Source organism: Oncorhynchus clarkii, chromosome 17, assembly GCF_045791955.1.
Source record: "Oncorhynchus clarkii lewisi isolate Uvic-CL-2024 chromosome 17, UVic_Ocla_1.0, whole genome shotgun sequence".
Lineage (NCBI taxonomy): Eukaryota > Metazoa > Chordata > Actinopteri > Salmoniformes > Salmonidae > Oncorhynchus > Oncorhynchus clarkii.
This window is the reverse complement of record NC_092163.1, coordinates 8,666,962-8,691,151: the sequence shown is the minus strand read 5'-3', so window position 1 is coordinate 8,691,151 and position 24,190 is coordinate 8,666,962. Positions and strand designations below refer to the sequence as shown.

Here is a 24,190-nt window from a genome sequence, read left to right as displayed (position 1 = left end):
CATTACACTCACAGAAGTTCCGAAAGAATAAAGACATTACAAATGTCATATTATGTCTATATACAGTGTTGTATCAATGTTAAAATCTCCTTTTCTCTGTCTGTCAGTGTCTCTCTCTGTCTCTCTCTCTCTCTCCATTCTACCTTTCCAACAGCTGTCCAGTAGAGACACAGTTGATCCTCTTTAACCTAAAACACCTGGCATATCTCTCACTAATGGAGATGGATAGCTGCAGAACAGGAGTCTGTTCATGCCATCACCTGCCTGCTCATAACAGCACATGAGTGTGTGTCTGTTTCACACAACCTCACACATGCAGCCCAAAGACGTGTCTGTCCCCTTGTTTATGTGTGTGTCTGAGTGTCTGTGTGTCTGCCAGGCCGGACCACTAGTCATCAGTCATCAGTAGTGTAACTCTCCTGTGGTGAGGACTTTCTATACACACTAATCCATTCCTTAATATAATGGCCCTGGGTTCCTTTGATATAGGCATCCAAACAGGCCCCCGTTGAAAGGGTGTTTTAGGCATCTGAAAGGGCTCTGTCTGTCTGAGTGTTTTAGCTGGAAACCAGAGCCAAATGTTTCAAGTCTAGTTCAAAGCAGAAGCCTAAAGGACCTCACACGTTCGTTCTGGAGCCGTCTATAACACAAACCCAACCAAGTGTGTGTGCATGTAGATTCTCAGAAATACATACTCTCTCTCTGTGTGTGTGTGTGAATGTAGATTCTCAGAAATACATACTCTCTCTCTGTGTGTGTGTGTGAATGTAGATTCTCAGAAATACATACTCTCTCTCTGTGTGTGTGTGAATGTAGATTCTCAGAAATACATACTCTCTCTCTGTGTGTGTGTGTGAATGTAGATTCTCAGAAATACATACTCTCTCTCTGTGTGTGTGTGTGAATGTAGATTCTCAGAAATACATACTCTCTCTCTGTGTGTGTGTGAATGTAGATTCTCAGAAATACATACTCTCTCTCTGTGTGTGTGTGTGAATGTAGATTCTCAGAAATACATACTCTCTCTCTGTGTGTGTGTGTGAATGTAGATTCTCAGAAATACATACTCTCTCTCTGTGTGTGTGTGAATGTAGATTCTCAGAAATACATTCTCTCTGTGTGTGTGTGTGTGTGTGTGTGTGCGTGCGTCGGGGTCTGCCAACACTGCTTTCCCCCCCAGTCTAATAAAAAAAAATCCCCAATTGACATTGAACTATGTGATTCTGTCAGATGGCCCACTCTGAAGAAGAAAAGGGGAGTGAGGGAGAAACACACACACACACACACACACATACATACACACACACACACACACACACACACACACACACACCCACATACACACACACACACACACACACACACACACACACACACACACACACATACACACACACACACACACACACACACACACACATACACATACACATACACATACACACACACATACACACGCACATACACACACACACACACACACACATACACACACACACACACACACACACACATACACACGCACATACACACGCACGCACACACACACACACCCACACACCTGTAAAACAGGTTGTTTTTGTATTGTCCTGTACAGGTACTACATCAAGGAATCTAAAGGCAGCAAGAGATGGCTGATATTCTTGGAGGGTGAGTTGAGAGGTTTAAGACTTCCAAACGCTCTGGTATTTGTCTGTTGTGTATTTCAATCCAAGGCACGTTACAGGGCAGAGCGCTGTACAGCCGACAATGTGCCTCTTAAAGTTTATGTACGTTTGACTTGACAATCACTGTGTTTATCGTGAATGTGAGCTGCACAAATGGCAGAGAAATGACCTTTATAAGGTGCAGTGTGCTGCTCTATAACCGGCCTTGGATTGGACCCTGGTGCTGTGTTGTTGTTGTTGTTGTTGTTGTTGTTCTCTGTGTAGGTGGATGGTACTGTATGTAATGTTGTTGGTCTGTGTAGGTGGATGGTACTGTGTGTAATGTTGTTGTTGTTGTTGGTCTGTGTAGGTGGACGGTACTGTGTGTAATGTTGTTGTTGTTGTTCTCTGTGTAGGTGGATGGTACTGTGTGTAATGTTGTTGTTGTTGTTGTTCTCTGTGTAGGTGGATGGTACTGTATGTAATGTTGTTGTTGTTCTTCTTCTCTGTGTAGGTGGATGGTACTGTGTGTAATGTTGTTGTTGTTGTTCTCTGTGTAGATGGATGGTACTGTGTGTAATGTTGTTGGTCTGTGTAGGTGGATGGTACTGTGTGTAATGTTGTTGGTCTGTGTAGGTGGATGGTACTGTGTGTAATGTTGTTGTTGGTCTGTGTAGGTGGATGGTACTGTATGTAATGTTGTTGTTGGTCTGTGTAGGTGGATGGTACTGTGTGTAATGTTGTTGGTCTGTGTAGGTGGATGGTACTGTGTGTAATGTTGTGGGTCTGTGTAGGTGGATGGTACTGTGTGTAATGTTGTTGTTGGTCTGTGTAGGTGGATGGTACTGTGTGTAATGTTGTTGTTGGTCTGTGTAGGTGGATGGTACTGTGTGTAATGTTGTTGTTGGTCTGTGTAGGTGGATGGTACTGTGTGTAATGTTGTTGGTCTGTGTAGGTGGATGGTACTGTGTGTAATGTTGTTGGTCTGTGTAGGTGGATGGTACTGTGTGTAATGTTGTTGGTCTGTGTAGGTGGATGGTACTGTGTGTAATGTTGTTGGTCTGTGTAGGTGGATGGTACTGTGTGTAATGTTGTTTTTTGTCTGTGTAGGTGGATGGTACTGTGTGTAATGTTGTTGGTCTGTGTAGGTGGATGGTACTGTGTGTAATGTTGTTGGTCTGTGTAGGTGGATGGTACTGTGTGTAATGTTGTTGTTTGTCTGTGTAGGTGGATGGTACTGTGTGTAATGTTGTTTTTTGTCTGTGTAGGTGGATGGTACTGTGTGTAATGTTGTTGGTCTGTGTAGGTGGATGGTACTGTGTGTAATGTTGTTGTTGGTCTGTGTAGGTGGATGGTACTGTGTGTAATGTTGTTTTTTGTCTGTGTAGGTGGATGGTACTGTGTGTAATGTTGTTGGTCTGTGTAGGTGGATGGTACTGTGTGTAATGTTGTTGTTGGTCTGTGTAGGTGGATGGTACTGTGTGTAATGTTGTTGGTCTGTGTAGGTGGATGGTACTGTGTGTAATGTTGTTGTTGGTCTGTGTAGGTGGATGGTACTGTGTGTAATGTTGTTGGTCTATGTACGTGGATGGTACTGTGTGTAATATTGTTGTTGGTCTGTGTAGGTGGATGGTACTGTTTCAACAGACAGACTTGTGACACCAGGTACCAGACAATGAGGAGATTCATGAGCTCCCTCAAGTGGCCACACACCAGAACAGGTCAGCACACTGTAATAAACACGTATTACAAGCTCATAACATGTTTATTAATGGTAATAGCGAGTAATACTGTTTCTATAACCTCTGCTATTGGTGTTCAGAGTCAGACTTCACCAGAACACTGTACAACATGCTTATAACATGTTTATGAACTAGTAATAATAACTAGTATTAAGTGTTATAACCAGTCAAAAGTAGGCTTATGATTTGTCTGTTCAGGGAGCTGCTGCAAAAACGAATTGACTCTTTAAAAATCATTGGTCCAGTACAGGCTGTAGAGGGAAAAGATCTCAGGCCATATAAATGTTAGTGTTTCCCATTAATCAGTAGAACTCAGTCAGTCTGTCTGTTTTAGTTATCAAAATTAATCTCACACTCACAAGTACCTCTTTCTTCTCTCCTTTCTTCTCTCCTCTCTCTGTCTCTCTCTCTCTCTCTCTCTCTCTCTCTCTCTCTCTCTCTCTCTCATTTCCATGGGTCTTTATCCCCTCTCTTCATTTCCATGGGTCTTTATCTCTCTCTCTTCATTTCCATGGGTCTTTATCCCTCTCTCTTCATTTCCATGGGTCTTTATCCCTCTCTCTTCATTTCCATGGGTCTTTATCCCTCTCTCTTCATTTCCATGGGTCTTTATCCCCCTCTCCATTTCCATGGGTCTTTATCTTACTCTCTTCATTTCCATGGGTCTTTATCCCCTCTCTTCATTTCCATGGGTCTTTATCTCTCTCTCTTCATTTCCATGGGTCTTTATCCCCCTCGCTCTCTTCATTTCCATGGGTCTTTATCCCCCTCTCCATTTCCATGGGTCTTTATCTCTCTCTCTTCATTTCCATGGGTCTTTATCCCCTCTCTTCATTTCCATGGGTCTTTATCTCTCTCTCTTCATTTCCATGGGTCTTTATCCCCCTCGCTCTCTTCATTTCCATGGGTCTTTATCCCCCTCGCTCTCTTCATTTCCATGGGTCTTTATCCCCCTCTCTCTCTTCATTTCCATGGGTCTTTATCTCCCTCTCTTCATTTCCATGGGTCTTTATCTCTCTCTCTTCATTTCCATGGGTCTTTATCTCCCTCTCTTCATTTCCATGGGTCTTTATCTCCCTCTCTTCATTTCCATGGGCCTTTATCCCCCTCTCTTCATTTCCATGGGTCTTTATCCCCTCTCTGTGGTTCTCTGTCTCCAGGTACAGGTATTCTGTCTCCTCAGCCAGAGGAGAACCCCTATTGGTGGAATGCCAACATGGTGTAAGAACTCCATCCTCTTTTCTCTTCGTTATTTGACTCCTTTTCAGTCTTCTCTCTCCTCTATCGCTCTTCTCTCCTATCGCTCTTCTCTCCTATCGCTCTCTCTCCTATCGCCCTTCTCTCCTATCGCCCTTCTCTCCTATCGCACTTCTCTCCTATCGCTCTTCTCTCCTATCGCTCTTCTCTCCTATCGCTCTTCTCTCCTATCGCTCTCTCTCCTATCGCCCTTCTCTCCTATCGCTCTTCTCTCCTATCGCTCTTCTCTCCTATCGCTCTTCTCTCCTATCGCTCCTCTCTCCTATCGCTCTCTCTCTCCTATCGCTCTTCTCTCCTATCGCTCTCTCTCTCCTATCGCCCTTCTCTCCTATCGCTCTTCTCTCCTATCGCTCTCTCTCTCCTATCGCTCTTCTCTCCTATCGCTCTCTCTCCTATCGCTCTTCTCTCCTATCGCTCTCTCTCCTATCGCCCTCTCTCCTATCGCTCTTCTCTCCTATCGCTCTTCTCTCCTATCGCTCTGTCTCCTATCGCTCTTCTCTCCTATCGCACTTCTCTCCTATCGCACTTCTCTCCTATCGCTCTCTCTCTCCTATCGCTCTCTCTCCTATCGCTCTCTCTCCTATCGCTCTCTCTCCTATCGCCCTTCTCTCCTATCGCTCTTCCCTCCTATCGCTCTCATATCGCTGTCTCTCTCCTATCGCACTCTCTCTCCTATCGCTCTTCTCTCCTATCGCCCTTCTCTCCTATCGCTCTCTCTCTCCTATCGCTCTCTCTCTCCTATCGCCCTTCTCTCCTATCGCCCTTCCCTCCTATCGCTCTTCTCTCCTATCGCTCTTCCCTCCTATCGCTCTTCCCTCCTATCGCTCTGTCTCCTATCGCTCTCTCTCCTATCGCTCTTCCCTCCTATCGCTCTTCCCTCCTATCGCTCTTCCCTCCTATCGCTCTCTCTCCTATCGCTCTCTCTCTCCTATCGCTCTCTCTCCTATCGCTCTTCTCTCCTATCGCTCTCTCTCCTATCGCTCTTCCCTCCTATCGCTCTTCTCTCCTATCGCTCTCTCTCCTATCGCTCTCTCTCCTATCGCTCTTCTCTCCTATCGCTCTTCTCTCCTATCGCTCTTCCCTCCTATCGCTCTTCCCTCCTATCGCTCTTCTCTCCTATCGCTCTTCTCTCCTGTCGCTCTTCTCTCCTGTCGCTCTTCTCTCCTGTCGCTCTTCTCTCCTGTCGCTCTTCTCTCCTGTCGCTCTCTCTCCTGTCGCTCTTCTCTCCTATCGCTCTCTCTCCTGTCGCTCTTCTCTCCTGTCGCTCTCTCTCCTGTCGCTCTCTCTCCTGTCGCTCTTCTCTCCTGTCGCTTTCTCTCCTATCGCCCTTCTCTCCTATCGCCCTTCTCTCCTATCGCCCTCCTCTCCTATCGCCCTCCTCTCCTATCGCTCTTCTCTCCTATCGCTCTTCTCTCCTATCGCGCTTCTCTCCTATCGCTCTTCTCTCCTATCGCTCTTCTCTCCCTTCTTGCATATGTGTGTTTGTTTATGGTGTTTGTGTATGAAACGGTTGGTGTTTTCTCTTGTCAGTGTGAGTCAGTAAAGTTGTGCTGCAGCTCTTTACCAAACAACCTCTTCCTCCCTCTGACTGGAACACTCTGAGTCTCTGTGTGTTATGGTTTTCTAACTCTGTCTGTCTGTCTGTCTGTCTGTCTCCCCCTGAGGACTCTGTCTGTCTGTCTGTCTGTCTGTCTGTCTGTCTGTCTGTCTCCCTCTGACTGGAACACTCTGTCTGTCTGTCTGTCTGTCTCCCCCTGAGGACTGTCTGTCTGTCTGTCTGTCTGTCTGTCGATAATTAGATAATTCAATCATTCAATTGTAATTACTTTGCCACCATGGCCTATTTATTGCCTTTCCTCCCTTATCTCACCTCATTTGCACTCACTGTATATAGACTTTTTCTATTGTATTATTGACTGTATGTTTGTTTATTCCATGTGTAACTCTGTTGTTGTTTGTGTCGCACTGCTTTGCTTTATCTTTGCCAGGTCGCAGATGTAAATGAGAACTTGTTCTCAACTAGCCTACCTGGTTAAATAAAGGTGTTCTCATCTAGCCACCTGGTTAAATAAAGGTGTTCTCAACTGGCCACCTGGTTAAATAAAGGTGTTCTCAACTGGTCACCTGGTTAAATAAAGGTGTTCTCAACTGGCCACCTGGTTAAATAAAGGTGAAATATATATTTTTTAAAGATAATAAACAATAAAAATGAGTTCCAAACGAATAAAGACATTTAAAATGTCATATTATATTTATATACAGTGTTGTAACGATGTGCAAATAGTTAAAGTACAAAAGGGAAAATAAATAAGCATAAATATGGGTTGTTTTTACAATGGTGTTTGTTCTTCCCTGGTTGCCCTTTTCTCGTGGCAACAGGTCACACATCTTGCTGCTGTGACGGCACACTGTGGAAATTCACCCAGTAGATATGAGAGTTTATCAAAATAGTTAAAAAAATTATTTGTGGGTCTGTGTAATCTGAGGGAAATATGTCTCTCTAATATGGTCATACATTGGACAGGAGGTTAGGAAGTGCAGCTCAGTTTCCACCTCATTTTGTGGGCAGTGAGCACATAGCCTGTCTTCTCTTGAGAGCCATGTCTGCCTACTGCGGCCTTTCTCAATAGCAATGCTATGCTCACTGAGTCTGTACATAGTCAAAGCTTTTCTTAAGTTTGGGTCAGGTATTCTGCCACTGTGTACTCTCTGTTTAGGGCCAAATAGCATTCTAGTTTGCTCTGTTTTTAAACAAAATTCTTTCCAACATGTCAAGTAATTATCTTTTTGTTTTCTCATGATTTGGTTGGGTCTAATTGTGCTGCTGTCCTGGGGCTCTGTGGGGTGTGTTTGTGAACAGAGCCCCACGACCAGCTTGCTTAGGGGACTCTTCTCCAGGTTCATCTCTCTGTAGGTGATGGCTTTGTTATGGAAGGTTTGGGAATCGCTTCCTTTTAGGTGGTTGTAGAATTTAACAGCTCTTTTCTGGATTTTGATAATTAGCGGGTATCGGCCTAATTCTGCTCTGCATGCATTATTTGGTGTTTTACGTTGTGCATGGAGGATATGTTTGCAGAATTCTGAATGCAGAGTCTCCATTTGATGTTTGTCTCATTTTGTGAAGTCTTGGTTGGTGAGCGGACCCCAGACCTCACAACCATAAAGGGCAATGGGCTCTATGACTGATTCAAGTATTTTTAGCCAAATCCTAATTGGTATGTTGACATTTATGTTCCTTTTGATGGCATAGAAGGCCCTTCTTACCTTGTCTCTCAGATTGTTCACAGCTTTGTGGACAGCTTTGTGGAAGTTACCTGTGGCGCTGAAGTGTTTTTGTGTGCTCTAGGACAACGGTGTCTAGATGGAATTTGTATTTTTGTTCCTGGACCTTTTTTGGAACACCATTATTTTTGTCTTACTGAGATTTACTGTCAGGGCCCAGGTCTGACAGAATCTGTGCAGAATATCTAGTTGCTGCGTTAGGCCCTCCTTGGTTGGGGACAGAAGCAGCAGATCATCAGCAAACAGTAGATATTTGACTTCAGATTCTAATAGGGTGAGGCCGGGTGCTGCTGACCTTTCTAGTGCCCGCGCCAATTCGTTGATATATATGTTGAAGAGGGTGGGGCTTAAGCTGCATCCCTGTCTCACCCCACGGCCCTGTGGGAAGAAATGTGTGTTTTCTTTTGCCAATTTTAACCCCAGACTTGTTGTTTGTGTACATGGATTTTATAATGTCGTATGTTTTTCCCCCCAACATCACTTTCCACCCATTTGTATAGCAGACCCTCATGCCAAATTGAGTCAAAAGCGTTTTGGAAATCAACAAAGCATGAAGATCTCTCTCTCCTCTCTCTCTAGGTTCATCCCATACTGCTCTAGTGATGCCTGGAGTGGAGCCTCAGCCAAGACTGACCAAAGTAGGAAACATCGGTTCAGTAGATAGTGCACTCTATAGGGAATAGGATGCCTCTTTGGAAAAACACTGTGCATTTTATTTCAAATAATTCAAGACATTTAAGTGATAATTCCTGATAATGCCTGTCAGTTCGGTTGCCAGAGACGAGACCCATTCGTTCGTTCTATCAGTTTGGTTGCCAGAGACGAGACCCAGGGTTCTAAATGTTCTATTGCCATACTGGCTGGTAACGTTCTGATCCAGCTTGCTAGCTGGCCAACTACATTTATTTGGATACTTCCACAACAATGAGCTAATGAGGCGCGATTTCACCTGGCATAGAAAATGTGCTCTCTCGCCAGGACACTGTTGTTCAGAGGAGCTAGCCAAAAACACAGCTGACACAATCACTTCAAACTGGAACTGGAAAGACTGCAAGCTAGCTGCACTTTGTTTCAACTGATTTCTTTGTTATAAACAGTGGGGAGAACAAGTATTTAATACCCTGCCGATTTTGCAGGTTTTCCTGCAAAAATACAGAAAATCACATTGTATGATTTTTAAGTAATGCAAATTAATTACTTAAAAATCATACAATGTGATTTTCTGGATTTTTGTTTTAGATTCCGTCTCTCACAGTTGAAGTGTACCTATGATACAAAATTACAGACCTCTACATGCTTTGTACGTAGGAAAACCTGCAAAATCGGCAGTGTATCAAATTCTTGTTCTCCCCAATGTATACACCAAAAAAGATGCTGATTCATTATTTCGACTGGCTGAGAAAAACTTCCTGTCTGTCTCATCCTGAATCGTTGGGACAGCTGGAGATCGAATTTCAATATTTAAACAATGTTGCAAATGTCAGAGAGACAGACAGCAAGGTTTATACACATCTCTGTTGTTGAAAACTAAATGTTAGTCTAAAAGAAATGTGAGATAATCTCTAGATGCTTTTTATAGTGGAGATGAAGTATATAAATTGCCTGGCTGGGCTGATGAGACCGTGGATTGCACAGTCAGATGGAACAGAGTAAATAGACATTTCAACATCATAGATTTAGCTGGTGGAATAGACACAGGCTGGAATGCGGTTTTAACCAATCAGCATTCAGGATTAGACCCACCGGTTGTATAACAAGCTATCAATCAATGTGTCTACTGCGCCTGTCTTCATGTTTGTCTCTGTGCAGGTGACTATGCGTTCATGGGCTCAGTGATCATTAAGGAGGTGGTTAATGAGCTGCTTACTAAAGGACTGGACAGCGCTAAGGTCCTGCTACTGGCTGGGAGCAGGTCAGGACACTGTGTGTGTCTGATAAAATCACCACAGTCTCAAACCTTTTAACTTTACTTACTTGTTTGGACATCCGTCTGTTTCTCCCTCAATCTGGACCTCTCCAACTCTCCTTATTTCCCCCTCTCTGGGTTACTGAATGCTTTTTACACTCTCTCCCTTTCCTTTCTCTCCCCCCTCCCTCTCCCCTGCAGTGCGGGGGGTACAGGTGTACTACTGAACGTGGACCGTGTGGCGGAGCACCTGGAGTCCCGGGGACACGGGGAGATTCAGGTCCGGGGTCTGGCTGACTCTGGCTGGTTCCTGGATAACAAGCAGTACAGATCTACAGACTGTCACAGCACCATCAGCTGTGACCCTACTGAGGCTATCAGGAGAGGAATCAGGTGAGAGAGAGAAGAGGGAGGGCAGAGAGGAGGGAGGGAGGGGAGAGAGGAGGGAAGGAGGGAGGGGAGAGAGGAGGGAGGGAGGGAGAGAGGGTGGAAGGAGGGTGGAAGGGGGAGAGATGGAGGGAGGTAGAGGGAGAGACAACGAGTGACCATACGAGTGACAACGGTGACTATACTTCCTGTTTCCTGTCTAGGTACTGGGGTAGTGTGGTGCCAGAGAGCTGCAGACAGACTCACATAGGAGAGGAGTGGAACTGCTTCTTCGGATATAAAGTCTACCCCACGCTCAAGAGTAAGAGTGTTTCTAGTACTCTCTCTCTCTCTTCTCTTTCTCTCTCTCTCTCTTTCTTCCTCTCTCTCTTCCCCCTCTCTCTCTGTGTGTGTCTCTCTTCTCTTTCGCTCTCTCTCTCTCTCTCTCTCTCTCTCTTCCCCCTCTCTCTCTGTGTGTGTGTCTCTCTCTCTCTCTCTCTCTCTAGCACTGTCTCTTCCCTCTCTCTCTCTCTCTCTTCTTCTGTGTGTCTCTCACTCACACTCTCTCTCTCTCTCTAGCACTCTTTCTCTCTCTCTCTAGCACTCTCTCTCTCTCTCTCTAGCACTCTCTCTTTCTCTTCAGGTGCAGTGTTATTTGATGAGGCCCAGTTAACAGTAGACGCCACCCCCCCCCCCCCCTCTTTCTCTCTCTAGGTCCAGTGTTTGTGGTGCAGTGGTTATTTGACGAGGCCCAGTTAACAGTAGACCCCCCCCCCTCCTCTCTCTCTCTAGGTCCAGTGTTTGTGGTGCAGTGGTTATTTGATGAGGCCCAGTTAACAGTAGATGCCCCCCCCTCTCTAGGTCCAGTGTTTGTGGTGCAGTGGTTATTTGATGAGGCCCAGTTAACAGTAGATGCCCCCCCCCCCCCTCTCTCTCTCTCTCTCTCTAGGTCCAGTGTTTGTGGTCCAGTGGTTATTTGATGAGGCCCAGTTAACAGTAGATAACATCCACCTGACTGGTCATCCGGTCCACGAGGGACAATGGAGATACATACAGAATCTGGGCAATAAGCTGAGGAACACACTCAAAGACGTCCCGTAAGACACACACACACACACACATTGGATAGTACACACAGAGACACACACACACACACACAATAATGTACAAACACACACACATACCATAACTTCCTGTTTTATTCGCTAAAGAATGTTAATGTTTTATGTTATGTGGAATGTTAACTCTCCTCTGATCATGTTGATTGATCTGTCTGTTCTGACTGCCAGGGCCCTGTTTGCTCCAGCCTGCCTATCCCATGAGGTCATCACCAGGAAGTGAGTGAACAGTCACTGATCATCATTTCTCCTCAGATTAGACATATCATAACTGGGTCTCAGATTAGACATATCATAACTGGGTTTTAGATTAGACATATCATAACCTTAATTTGGAGCTTTGCAAAAAAATGAGTGACTTGACCTCTCCCATTTCTAACCTCCTTTCCGAGTTACTGGACATCTCTCCCATTTCTAACCTCCTTTCCGCTCCTCCCCGTTACCATAGTTACTGGATGGACATCCAAGTCAAAGGAACCTCCCTCCCCAGAGCCCTACACTGCTGGGACCGTGGTCTCCACGACAACAACCTCCACCAAAGATCCTCCAACAACGACACCCATAGCAACAATCCTAACCCCACCCCCAACAAGGTTCTGCCCCCAGCTTCGCCTCCGAGGCGCTGTCCTCTGCGTCTGATTGACAGCTGCCCCTGGCCTCACTGTAATCCCACCTGTCCCACTATACGGGATCAGATCACCGGACAGGAAATGAGCGTGATCCAGTTCCTGAAACACATGGGGTTTGATGTGGCCAAGATGGCCCAGCAACAGGGCATGGACGCAGGGAAACTGCTGGGGATGCTGAATAACGGGAACTGAGCAGGGAGAGACTCACACAGGTAGCTGAAATGAAACGCTCACACACACACTCTGACACAGCAGGGCCATAGAACGCTTTGGTGGAGATGAACGGAACTCAATGCAACAGAATAGAAACAGAACTGAACTATAAGCAACAGGACTGAACTCTAAGCAACAGGACTGAACTCTAAGCAACAGGACTGAACTCTAAGCAACAGGACTGAACTATAAGCAACAGGACTGAACTCTAAGCAACAGGACTGAACTCTAAGCAACAGGACTGAACTCTAAGCAACAGGACTGAACTCTAAGCAACAGGACTGAACTATAAGCAACAGGACTGAACTCGAAGCAACAGGACTGAACTCTAAGCAACAGGACTGAACTCTAAGCAACAGGACTGAACTCTAAGCAACAGGACTGAACTCTAAGCAACAGGACTGAACTATAAGCAACAGGACTGAACTCTAAGCAACAGGACTGAACTCTAAGCAACAGGACTGAACTCTAAGCAACAGAACTGAACTCTAAGCAACAGGACTGAACTCTAAGCAACAGAACTGAACTCTAAGCAACAGGACTGAACTCTAAGCAACAGGACTGAACTCTAAGCAACAGAACTGAACTCTAAGCAACAGAACTGAGCAGAAAAAGTTACTGTGCTAAACTGAACTGGACTCAATGGATCTGAAATCAGAACTTTGGTGCAACTCAAAACACCTCAACTCTGAACGCAGCTTGAATAGTGTCTGCAATGGGACAGAACTCGACTTAACTCAACTGAATAATAAATCATTTTTAGTACAACAACGGAACAGCTAAGTTTAAGTTCAAACAACTGAACAATGCTTTACTCAACAACGCTGAACTCAACTCAGCCAAACCTGAACAGAACTAAACTATACTGAAATAGTGTTTTGGGCGCGAAAAGACATACACAAATGGAACGTCATCCGTTTTAAGGATTCTATCCCAAATGGCATCAGATTCCCCCTTAGGGCTCTGGTCAAAACTAGCGCACTATATTGTGAAGAGAGTGCCATTTGGGACGCAATCTGTTAGTTTTAAAGTAAATAGGACAACGGACTTGTGGATTTAGAAAATATATATATATGCATAATAGGTGTAGAAGTTGTGTATGTATATGAAGTGGAATCCTCCGACTGTAATGACTTGATAGACTTCAATGATCATTTTGATCAATGCTACAGAAGATACAGAATCAAGCTTCTGATATGGAAGGCAATGGAATACAGCGAGCCCCTCATAGGCTGCGTTTACACAGGCAGCCTAATTCTGATCTATTTCCACTAATTGGTCTTCTAACCAATCAGATCAGGGTCTTTTACCAATAATTGGGCAAAAGACCCGAATTGGGCTGCCTGTGTAAACACAGCCATAGTAACAAGGGTTCACTAGAACTGATTGATTGATCAGAATTGTCTCAAACGACCACATAGCCTACTGCCACATATGAACTCAGCAGCAGAGAGGGATGGAGACTGCCACACCTAAACATAGGCTACTAGCAGAGTGAGAGATGTCTGGATGGATGATACAGTATGTGGGGAATGGGAGAGATGTCTGGATGGATGGATGATACAGTATGTGGGGAATGGGAGAGATGTCTGGATGGATGATACAGTATGTGGCGAATGGGAGAGATGTCTGGATGGATGATACAGAATGTGGGGAATGGGAGAGATGTCTGGATGGATGATACAGTATGTGGCGAATGGGAGAGATGTCTGGATGGATGATACAGAATGTGGGGAATGGGAGAGATGTCTGGATGTCTGATACAGTAGGTGGGGAATGGGAGAGATTTATGATATGGCGCTCTCTACTGGAGGTTTTGAGAATTACAAACATTTGTATTCTTGCTGCTTCCAACTCTCCCTGGGTGAATAATACTGAATGGTGCTTTTAACCACATATGCTTTTATACAAAGATAATAATGGGTTATACTTTAGTATCTCTAAAAGGTTATACTTTAGTATCTCTAAAAGGTTATGTGATTAACTGTTTGAACTCAATGAAGGGTTGCACATTGTCGGTAACTTTCACAAAATGTTCCTGAAATCCCAGTTGGAAGTTCCCTGGAATCAGGAGGGAATAAACAGAGAATCTGGGAATCATCCAACCAGGATTTCTGGGAAACCTGGGAATTTTGCAACCCTAAAACTCAAGCTACTTTGGAGTTGATATTTATTGGATTAGATGTATCATGTATGAGTGCTATTCTACTTCATATTTATTAGGTGGATCATGTATGAGTGCTATTCTACTTCATATTTATTAGGTGGATCATGTATGAGTGCTATTACGACAGGAAAGTGATTCTTTGGAAATGGTGCTGATTGCATGTCTGTAGGACATTATAATTGTGTTGAATAATAGAAAGATTAATGTTTCAATGATTTATATTAGATTTCTCCACTGAAAAGCACAAGTGCAGCATAACCACTAGGTAAAACATCAGATAAGCAAATACACACACAAATATGTTAAAAACATTTAATTTCGTATAAAGTATACAAACAAAACAACTTAAAAACAATAAGAGACATTCAAATAACGTACTGTTCCAGTGGTTGATCTTCTAAGACCATTTCCTGTTTGAACGAACCAATCAGATCGCCCGATACTAAGAGGTGGATTCTTCCTACAGAGACAGTAAACAGAGGATGCATCCAAAAAGGTACCCTATTCTCTACATAGTGCACTACGTACGACCAGCGCCCTATAAAGTCGTGCACTATGTAGGGAAGAGTGCCATTTCAGAAGCAGTGTGGTGACCACCAATTAACATAAAAACATATCAAAGTAATTTTATATCAGAAACGGAAAGAAATAACCTGTTCACAGTTGGTATGAAAGGGCTGTTGACAAAATACCAGTTTATACAATAAAAACATCTAAAGTAATTTAAAAAAAAATCATACTATTTACAATTAAAAAAAAAATACAAATGCTATATTTCACAGAATTCACCCTGCTTAACAACGCCACTGTTTTAATCCTTTGTGCAGCAGCTTATTGGCATTTGATATGTTCCCTATTCAGAGCTGTGAGGGGAAAAACATTGTTTCTAAAAAAGCGCATTCCGTTCTGTGTCCCTACAAGCACACCGTATCCCAGTCTCGTTTCCTCACCTCTTCACCCCTCCATCCTCTCTCATGACCAGGGCTTCCAATCCAAGTTTAAAAAAGGACAAAGATCCCTGGCTGAAAGTATTGAGCTTCGATAAACCATTGTTTTGTGACAGTGGCATGTCCTTTCATTTACATGAAGAATAAACAGCATGTCCTTTCATTTACATGAAGAATAAACAGTAAGGTGTAGCCGATGGCCTGGCCATAGTAAGATCATAAAAACTCAGTGGTCTTTCCTATGTAGCCTAGTTACAGTAAGGTGGAGCCTATGGCTTGGCCATAGTAAGATCCTATAAAGACAGTGGTCTTTCCCTATGAGGTGTAGTCTGTTATTGGAAGAGGGAAAGCCTGCTTTGTCCCAATCCTATTCCCAATCCTTATAAGGACCAGCTTCCTGGGAAAGAGTGTGGATCCTATCAGATTCACGTTTTGGCGTCTGTGGGATTTGTTATTGTAAAGAAGTAAATTCCTTTATAGTCCCAGTCCCAACTCAGCTTCCTGGGAAAGAGGACATCCTATGAGAATAGTTTTCCAGTTGAAGAATTCCTTAACAACTCTTCCCAGAGGCAGCAGAGGAGAGCTACATCCAGGTTGGTCCATTCAGGACATTTTCTGAGATATTCCCTCCAATGAGAAGGGAGAGAATGCCCTTTCAGTAGTTGGAATGCTAACAGTTGGAATCCTGGGAAGAGGACAGGAGAAAATGGTCAGAAATGTGAGCCAGGAAAAATTGGGCACAAAGGAATGCATGCAGCCATGCACACACACTCTCCTCCTTCAGGCACAGACTCTCTCTCATACACACACCTGACTGGCCTGACTGGTGAGTCTGCGAGGGGAGAGGGGTCGTTTCTGCTGGTGGATGGCCTGGAGACGAGTGATCAGGAACTTCTTATCCTCCCCCTCCTAGAAACACAATGATACAGGTCACCAGGGAACAACAATGTAGCTGGCCATTAACACCTTATACACAGTGTTAGAACGCTCCATTATCACATTATACACAGTGTTAGAACACTCCATTATCACCTTATACACAGTGTTAGAACACTCCATTATCACCTTATACACAGTGTTAGAACACCCCATTAATACAGTGTTGGAACACTCCATTAACACCTTATACACAGTGTTATAACACTACATTAACACCTTATACACAGTGTTAGAACACTCCATTATCACATTATACACAGTGTTAGAACACTCCATTATCACCTTATACACTGTGTTACACTCCATTATCACATTACATACACAGTGTTAGAACACTTAACACCTTACACAACACTTCATTAACACGGTATATACAGTGTTAGAACACTCCATTATCACCGTATACACAGTGTTAGAACACTCCATTATCACATTACATACACAGTGTTAGAACACTTAACACCTTACACAACACTTCATTAACACCGTATACACAGTGTTAGAACACTACATTATCACCGTATACACAGTGTTAGAACACTCCATTATCACATTATACACAGTGTTAGAACACTCCATTATCACCTTATACACTGTGTTAGAACACTCCATTATCACATTACATACACAGTGTTAGAACACTTAACACCTTACACAACACTTCATTAACACCTTATACAGTGTTAGAACACTCCATTATCACAGTGTTAGAACACTCCATTATCACATGACATACAGTGTTAGAACACTTAACACCTTACACAACACTTCATTAACACCTTATACAGTGTTAGAACACTCCATTATCACAGTGTTAGAACACTCCATTATCACATTACATACACAGTGTTAGAACACTTAACACCTTACACAACACTTCATTAACACCTTATACAGTGTTAGAACACTCCATTATCACCGTATACACAGTGTTAGAACACTCCATTAATACAGTGTTAGAACACTCCATTATCACCGTATACACAGTGTTAGAACACTCCATTATCACCGTATACACAGTGTTAGAACACTCCATTATCACCTTATACACAGTGTTAGAACACTCCATTATCACATTATACACAGTGTTAGAACACTCCATTATCACCTTATACACAGTGTTAGAACACTCCATTATCACATTATACACAGTGTTAGAACACTCCATTATCACCTTATACACAGTGTTAGAACACTCCATTATCACATTATACACAGTGTTAGAACACTCCATTATCACATTATACACAGTGTTAGAACACTCCATTATCACCTTATACACTCCATTATCACATTATACACAGTGTTATAACACTCCATGACAAGTTAAGTGGTTGTATACATTATACACAGAGTGTTGAACGTACATTTTCTACATTGACATTTTAGTCATTTAGCAGACACTCTGATCCAGAGAGACTTACAGTTAGTGCATTCATCTTATGATAGCTAGGTGAGTCAACCACATCAGTCATAGTAAGTACATTTTGTCTCAATAAAGTAGTTATCAGCAAAGTCAGTTTTCTACAGGTACATATTTACTACAGTGTTATTGTGACAGTACTGTAATAAAAGGAGGTGAACGTTTGCTATCTGGATAACACTGTTATGAAGGGTTAAGTCACACTGTTATGAAGGGTTAAGTCACACTTATGAAGGGTTAAGTCACACTTATGAAGGGTTAAGTCACACTTATGAAGGGTTAAGTCACACTTATGAAGGGTTAAGTCACACTGAAGGGTTAAGTCACACTGTTATAAAGGGTTAAGTCACACTGTTATGAAGGGTTAAGTCACACTGTTATGAAGGGTTAAGTCACACTGTTATGAAGGGTTAAGTCACACTGTTATAAAGGGTTAAGTCACACTGTTATAAAGGGTTAAGTCACACTGTTATGAAGGGTTAAGTCACACTTATGAAGGGTTAAGTTATGAAGGGTTAAGTCACACTTATGAAGGGTTAAGTCACACTGTTATAAAGGGTTAAGTCACACTGTTATGAAGGGTTAAGTCACACTGTTATGAAGGGTTAAGTCACACTGTTATGAAGGGTTAAGTCACACTGTTATAAAGGGTTAAGTCACACTGTTATGAAGGGTTAAGTCACACTGTTATGAAGGGTTAAGTCACATTAGTATTGTATAAGAGAGTTGAGAGACGTTACGTTTTCTATTTGCTCCTGCAGCAGACTGATAATCTTCCTCTGTCCATCCACCACCTGGGTGTTGAAGTAAATCACTATCCTGAGAGACACAGAGAGACAGTATGAAAACACACAACAACCTTCTCCTTTACAGAGATACTGACAGAAATGATCAAAGCAACCTGAAGGAACTTAGTTTGTGTCAAATCCCTCAAGCTCTCATCCTGCTTACAGGAAGATACCAGGAACAGAGGTTATCCACCATGTAGCTGCTTACAGGAAGATACCAGGAACAGAGGTTCTCCACCATGTAGTCTGTCTGTCTGTCTGTCTGTCTGTCTGTGTCTTTACACCGGTCTATCATCCTAACAGAGGTTCTCTACCATGTAGCTGTGAGCTCAGCCAGCTAGCCAGCCAGCCAAACACTCTCTATGTGTGTCTTTACACCGGTCTGTGTGTGTGTGTGCAACTCACAGGAAGATCCCAGCAGCGAGGAACAGAAACAGAGGGTTCTCCACTATGTAGCTGTGAGCCCAGGCTAACCAAGCCAGGTTAGGGTTGTGTGTCTCCAACTCCTTCACCCACAGCTTCCCTGACTGGAACATAGTGGACAGGCTCCGGAACGGACCGCATGACTCAGACGGACGGATACTGGAGGGAGAGAGATTGATATACTACGTTATCTATGTGGATAATGTATATTGACTGGAACATAGTGGACAGATACTGGAGGGAGAGAGATTGATATACTATGTTATCTATGTGGATAATGTATATTGCAGGTATGTGTGTGATCAACATCTTCAGTGTGTGTGTTCAACATCTTCAGTGTGTGTTCAAGATCTTCAGTGTGTGTGTTACTGACATCTGTCCATCTCTCCTTACCTCCACATAGTGTAGCTGACACAAACAGCAGCCCCCAGGAAGGAAGGGCAGCAGAGGAGAGTGATGAAGATGGTGCTCATCTGACTGGCCCTGTAGGGCTTCCTAGGAGACTGGCAGTTCATCATCACACTAGTCTGGTGGGACACACACACACACACACACACAACTGTCAGGATACGGTCAGAGAACAGTTTGTGAGTCAAGACAAGGTTAAAGGTCAGTTGACATTCAGTTGTAGTTGGATAGTAATTTGTCTACATAGTCCAGTTACCAGTATGATCATGGTACAGTGATCAGAACAGAGGTGAACCTACCTGCTTCATGTAGAAGAGAAGCAGTAGTTTGATGATCTGTACAGCAGGAAGCAGAGGAGTGAACAACACCCCCAACCTAAACAACACAGACATGATACAACATTACTACAACATCACTACAACCTCCACAACACAGACATGATACAACATCACTACAACCTCCACAACACAGACATGCTACAACATCACTACAACCTCCACAACACAGACATGATACAACATCACTACAACCTCCACAACACAGACATGCTACAACATCACTACAACCTCCACAACACAGACATGATACAACATCACTACAACCTCACTACAACCTCCACAACACAGACATGATACAACATCACTACAACCTCCACAACACAGACATGATACAACATCACTACAACCTCACTACAACCTCCACAACACAGACATGATACAACATCACTACAACCTCCACAACACAGACATGCTACAACATCACTACAACCTCACTACAACCTCCACAACACAGACATGCTACAACATCACTACAACCTCCACAACACAGACATGATACAACATCACTACAACCTCCACAACACAGACAAGATACAACATCACTACAACCTCACTACAACCTAAACAACACAGACATGATATAACATCACTACAACCTCCACAACACAGACATGATACAACATTACTACAACCTAAACAACACAGACATGATACAACATCAGCCCATACAAAGCACTTTGAAACAGTTTTATTGTTGTTGCATAAATGCAACCCGTCCTACACACATATATTGTCATAAGTATGTTACCAGGCCTAGGTTGAGGCTAGGTGCAGGGTTAAGGCTAGGTGCAGGGTTGAGGCTAGGTGCAGGGTTGAGGCTAGGTGCAGTGTTGAGGCTAGGTGCAGTGTTGAGGCTAGGTGCAGGGTTAAGGCTAGGTGCAGGGTTGAGGCTAGGTGCAGGGTTAAGGCTAGGTGCAGGGTTGAGGCTAGGTGCAGGGTTAAGGCTAGGTGCAGTGTTGAGGCTAGGTGCAGGGTTAAGGCTAGGTGCAGGGTTGAGGCTAGGTGCAGGGTTGAGGCTAGGTGCAGGGTTAAGGCTAGGTGCAGGGTTAAGGCTAGGTGCAGGGTTAAGGCTAGGTGCAGGGTTAAGGCTAGGTGCAGGGTTAAGGCTAGGTGCAGGGTTGAGGCTAGGTGCAGGGTTAAGGCTAGGTGCAGGGTTGAGGCTAGGTGCAGGGTTAAGGCTAGGTGCAGGGTTGAGGCTAGGTGCAGGATTGAGGCTAGGTGCAGGGTTGAGGCTAGGTGCAGATTTGAGGCTAGGTGCAGGGTTGAGGCTAGGTGCAGGGTTGAGGCTAGGTGCAGGGTAGAGGCTAGGTGCAGGGTTGAGGCTAGGTGCAGGGTTGAGGCTAGGTGCAGGGTTGAGGCTAGGTGCAGATTTGAGGCTAGGTGTAGGGTTAAGGCTAGGTGCAGGGTTGAGGCTAGGTGCAGGGTTGAGGCTAGGTGCAGATTTGAGGCTAGGTGCAGGGTTGAGGCTAGGTGCAGGGTTGAGGCTAGGTGCAGGGTTGACGCTAGGTGCAGGGTTGAGGCTAGGTGCAGGGTTGAGGCTAGGTGCAGGGTTAAGGTGTAGGTTTGAGGCTAGGTGCAGGACCAGGGTTAGAGTTTATACCAGGCCAGTGTCTGTCCGTAGATGAGTTCCAACACGTTCCTGGAGATGTCAAACACAGGCTTTCTTTTCCTCTTCAACACCCTCTGAGAAAACAACCTGGAGAGAGAGAGAGCGAGAGCGAGAGCGAGAGCGAGAGAGAGAGAGAGAGAGAGAGAGAGAGAGAGAGAGAGAGATAAGAAGATGAGGGATAAAGGATTGAGAATGGGAAAGAAAGCAATAGAGATTGTATAGCACGTTGAACGAGTTGCAGAGTTTATGAGCAAGAATATGAGGGAAAGAGAGAAAGAGACAGACACAGAGAGGGACAGACACAGAGAGAGAGAGACAGACACAGAGAGAGACAGACACACACAGACAGACAGACAGCCCACCTCCAGAGGAACTCTCCAAAGAAGGTGTCCAGTATGGTAAAGATGAAGTCCATGAGGAGGAAGCGGTACAGCTCTTGTCCTACAAAACTCTCCCAGCACTGACAACAACACCACAACAAACTACATCAATATCAACAACACATGAGACACCAGTCATAACAGCAGCACAGATTTCATTTTGAGCAAAATAGTTTGGGACACTGTTGAGTACATAATGCTGTAAATGGAACGTTGGGATAGAATCGGAACAGAATCGGAACGTTGGGACAGAATGGGAACAGAATCGGAACATTGGGAACAGAATGGGAAAGTTGGGACAGAATGGGACCAGAATCGGAACATTGGGACAGAATGGGAACAGAATCGGAACATTGGGAACAGAATGGGAAAGTTGGGACAGAATGGGTACGTTGGGACAGAATGGGAACATTGGGAACAGAATGGGTACGTTGGGACAGAATCGGGACAGAATCGGAACAGAATCGGAACGTTGGGAACAGAATGGGAACGTTGGGAACAGAAGCGGAATACTGGAACGGGAATGTTCCCCTCACCTGCAGGCCGATGCTGTGGGGGTCAGAAGCGATCCGGCCCAGCCAATGGAAGCACAGCACTACCAGCACGCTCACTTTCAACATCAGGTTCCTGAAACACACAAATAGTATAGATGTTTTACATGTTTAACACACACACACACACACACACACACACACAGACACAGACACAGACACAGACACAGACACAGACACACACACACACACACAGACACACACACACACACACACACACACACACACACACACACACAGACACACACACACACTTCTGTCAACTAGCAAGACTCTCTTGATTTCCATAAACTCTCCATTAACTTCATTAAGTCTGTAGGGTGCACATCCACCCCTCTACCTGCAGATGGCGATGTATGTGTGAATGCAGGGGGAGTCATAGTGCTCCACACACACACACACACACAAAGTTTGTGGACTGCAGGTCCACCCCCCTACCTGCTGATGGCGATGTATGTGTTTACGCTGGGCGAGTCGTACTCCTCCATCCAGGCAGTAGCGTTGAAGATGCCAGGGAGCAGGAGGTTGATGAGAGACACTACGACTGGCAGGGCTAACAGACTGGCTTCCTTCAGGAGAGGGTCCTTAGTGGGAATACGAGATCTGTACTGGAGGTCCTACAGAGGGAGAGGGGGAGGAAGAGAGAGAGAGGGACAGAAGGTGTAAGACGCCAGTGGAGAATGAAACCAATGTAGAGCAGCTGAAAACGTGTGTCTCTCACCTTGTGCATGTACTCAGAGAAGTAGTAGAGAGCTAGAACACAGGCCACTGTACTGCCGATACAGATGAACCAGGCCAGAACATGTACCAGCACACGTCCTATTCTCTGACACGCAGTCTTCTGGACATGCTTACGACTCGTCTCCTCTAACAACTCCTACACAGAGAGAGACAGGGTTACGACTCGTCTCCTCTAACAACTCCTACACAGAGAGAGAGAGACAGGGTTACGACTAGTCTCCTCTAACAACTCCTACACAGAGAGAGAGAGAGACAGGGTTACGACTAGTCTCCTATAACAACTCCTACACAGAGAGAGAGAGAGACAGGGTTATGACTAGTCTCCTCTAACAACTCCTACACAGAGAGAGAGAGACAGGGTTATGACTAGTCTCCTCTAACAACTCCTACACAGAGAGAGACATGGTTACGACTAGTCTCCTCTAACAACTCCTACACAGAGAGAGAGAGAGACAGGGTTACGACTAGTCTCCTCTAACAACTCCTACACAGAGAGAGAGAGAGACAGGGTTACGACTAGTCTCCTCTAACAACTCCTACACAGAGAGAGAGAGAGACAGGGTTACGACTAGTCTCCTCTAACAACTCCTACACAGAGAGAGAGAGACAGGGTTACGACTAGTCTCCTCTAACAACTCCTACACAGAGAGAGAGAGAGACAGGGTTACGACTAGTCTCCTCTAACAACTCCTACACAGAGAGAGAGAGAGACAGGGTTACGACTAGTCTCCTCTAACAACTCCTACACAGAGAGAGAGAGACAGGGTTATGACTAGTCTCCTCTAACAACTCCTACACAGAGAGAGAGAGACATGATTACGACTAGTCTCCTCTAACAACTCCTACACAGAGAGAGAGAGAGAGAGAGAGAGAGAGAGAGAGAGAGAGACATGCTTACGACTAGTCTCCTCTAACAACTCCTACACAGAGAGAGACATGGTTACGACTAGTCTCCTCTAACAACTCCTACACAGAGAGCGAGGCAGGGTTACGACTAGTCTCCTCTAACAACTCCTACACAGAGAGCGAGGCAGGGTTACGACTAGTCTCCTCTAACAACTCCTACACAGAGAGAGAGAGAGACATGGTTACGACTAGTCTCATCTAACAACTCCTACACAGAGAGAGAGAGAGAGAGAGAGAGAGATGCTTACGACTCGTCTCCTCTAACAACTCCTACACAGAGAGAGAGAGACATGGTTACGACTAGTCTCCTCTAACAACTCCTACACAGAGAGATAGAGAGAGACAGGGTTATGACTAGTCTCCTCTAACAACTCCTACACAGAGAGAGAGAGACATGCTTACGACTAGTCT

The 24,190-nt window shown here is 44.5% G+C and overlaps 2 protein-coding genes across 2 annotated transcripts in view; one reads left to right on the top strand and one right to left on the bottom strand.

Moving 5' to 3' along the window:
- The window catches only part of LOC139370204 (palmitoleoyl-protein carboxylesterase notum1a-like), a 28,210-nt gene extending 15,853 nt beyond the window's left edge, over window positions 1-12,357 (top strand). Inside the window, exons 2-11 of the mRNA XM_071109549.1 lie at window positions 1,598-1,650; window positions 3,272-3,367; window positions 4,549-4,609; window positions 8,507-8,565; window positions 9,737-9,839; window positions 10,035-10,226; window positions 10,424-10,521; window positions 11,149-11,296; window positions 11,489-11,536; window positions 11,766-12,357. Of these exons, the coding sequence (XP_070965650.1) occupies window positions 1,598-1,650; window positions 3,272-3,367; window positions 4,549-4,609; window positions 8,507-8,565; window positions 9,737-9,839; window positions 10,035-10,226; window positions 10,424-10,521; window positions 11,149-11,296; window positions 11,489-11,536; window positions 11,766-12,138 (1,231 nt within the window). The 3' untranslated portion in view covers window positions 12,139-12,357. The remainder of the gene's footprint in view (window positions 1-1,597; window positions 1,651-3,271; window positions 3,368-4,548; window positions 4,610-8,506; window positions 8,566-9,736; window positions 9,840-10,034; window positions 10,227-10,423; window positions 10,522-11,148; window positions 11,297-11,488; window positions 11,537-11,765) is intronic.
- A 2,267-nt stretch (window positions 12,358-14,624) lies between these two features.
- Window positions 14,625-24,190, bottom strand: part of LOC139370202 (transmembrane channel-like protein 6) — a 30,181-nt gene continuing 20,615 nt past the window's right edge. Inside the window, 11 exon segments of the mRNA XM_071109547.1 lie at window positions 14,625-15,958; window positions 16,084-16,182; window positions 18,376-18,454; window positions 18,829-19,005; window positions 19,240-19,373; window positions 19,554-19,629; window positions 21,193-21,288; window positions 21,564-21,661; window positions 22,118-22,208; window positions 22,571-22,749; window positions 22,854-23,009. Coding sequence (XP_070965648.1) covers window positions 15,944-15,958; window positions 16,084-16,182; window positions 18,376-18,454; window positions 18,829-19,005; window positions 19,240-19,373; window positions 19,554-19,629; window positions 21,193-21,288; window positions 21,564-21,661; window positions 22,118-22,208; window positions 22,571-22,749; window positions 22,854-23,009 — 1,200 coding nt within the window. The 3' untranslated portion in view covers window positions 14,625-15,943.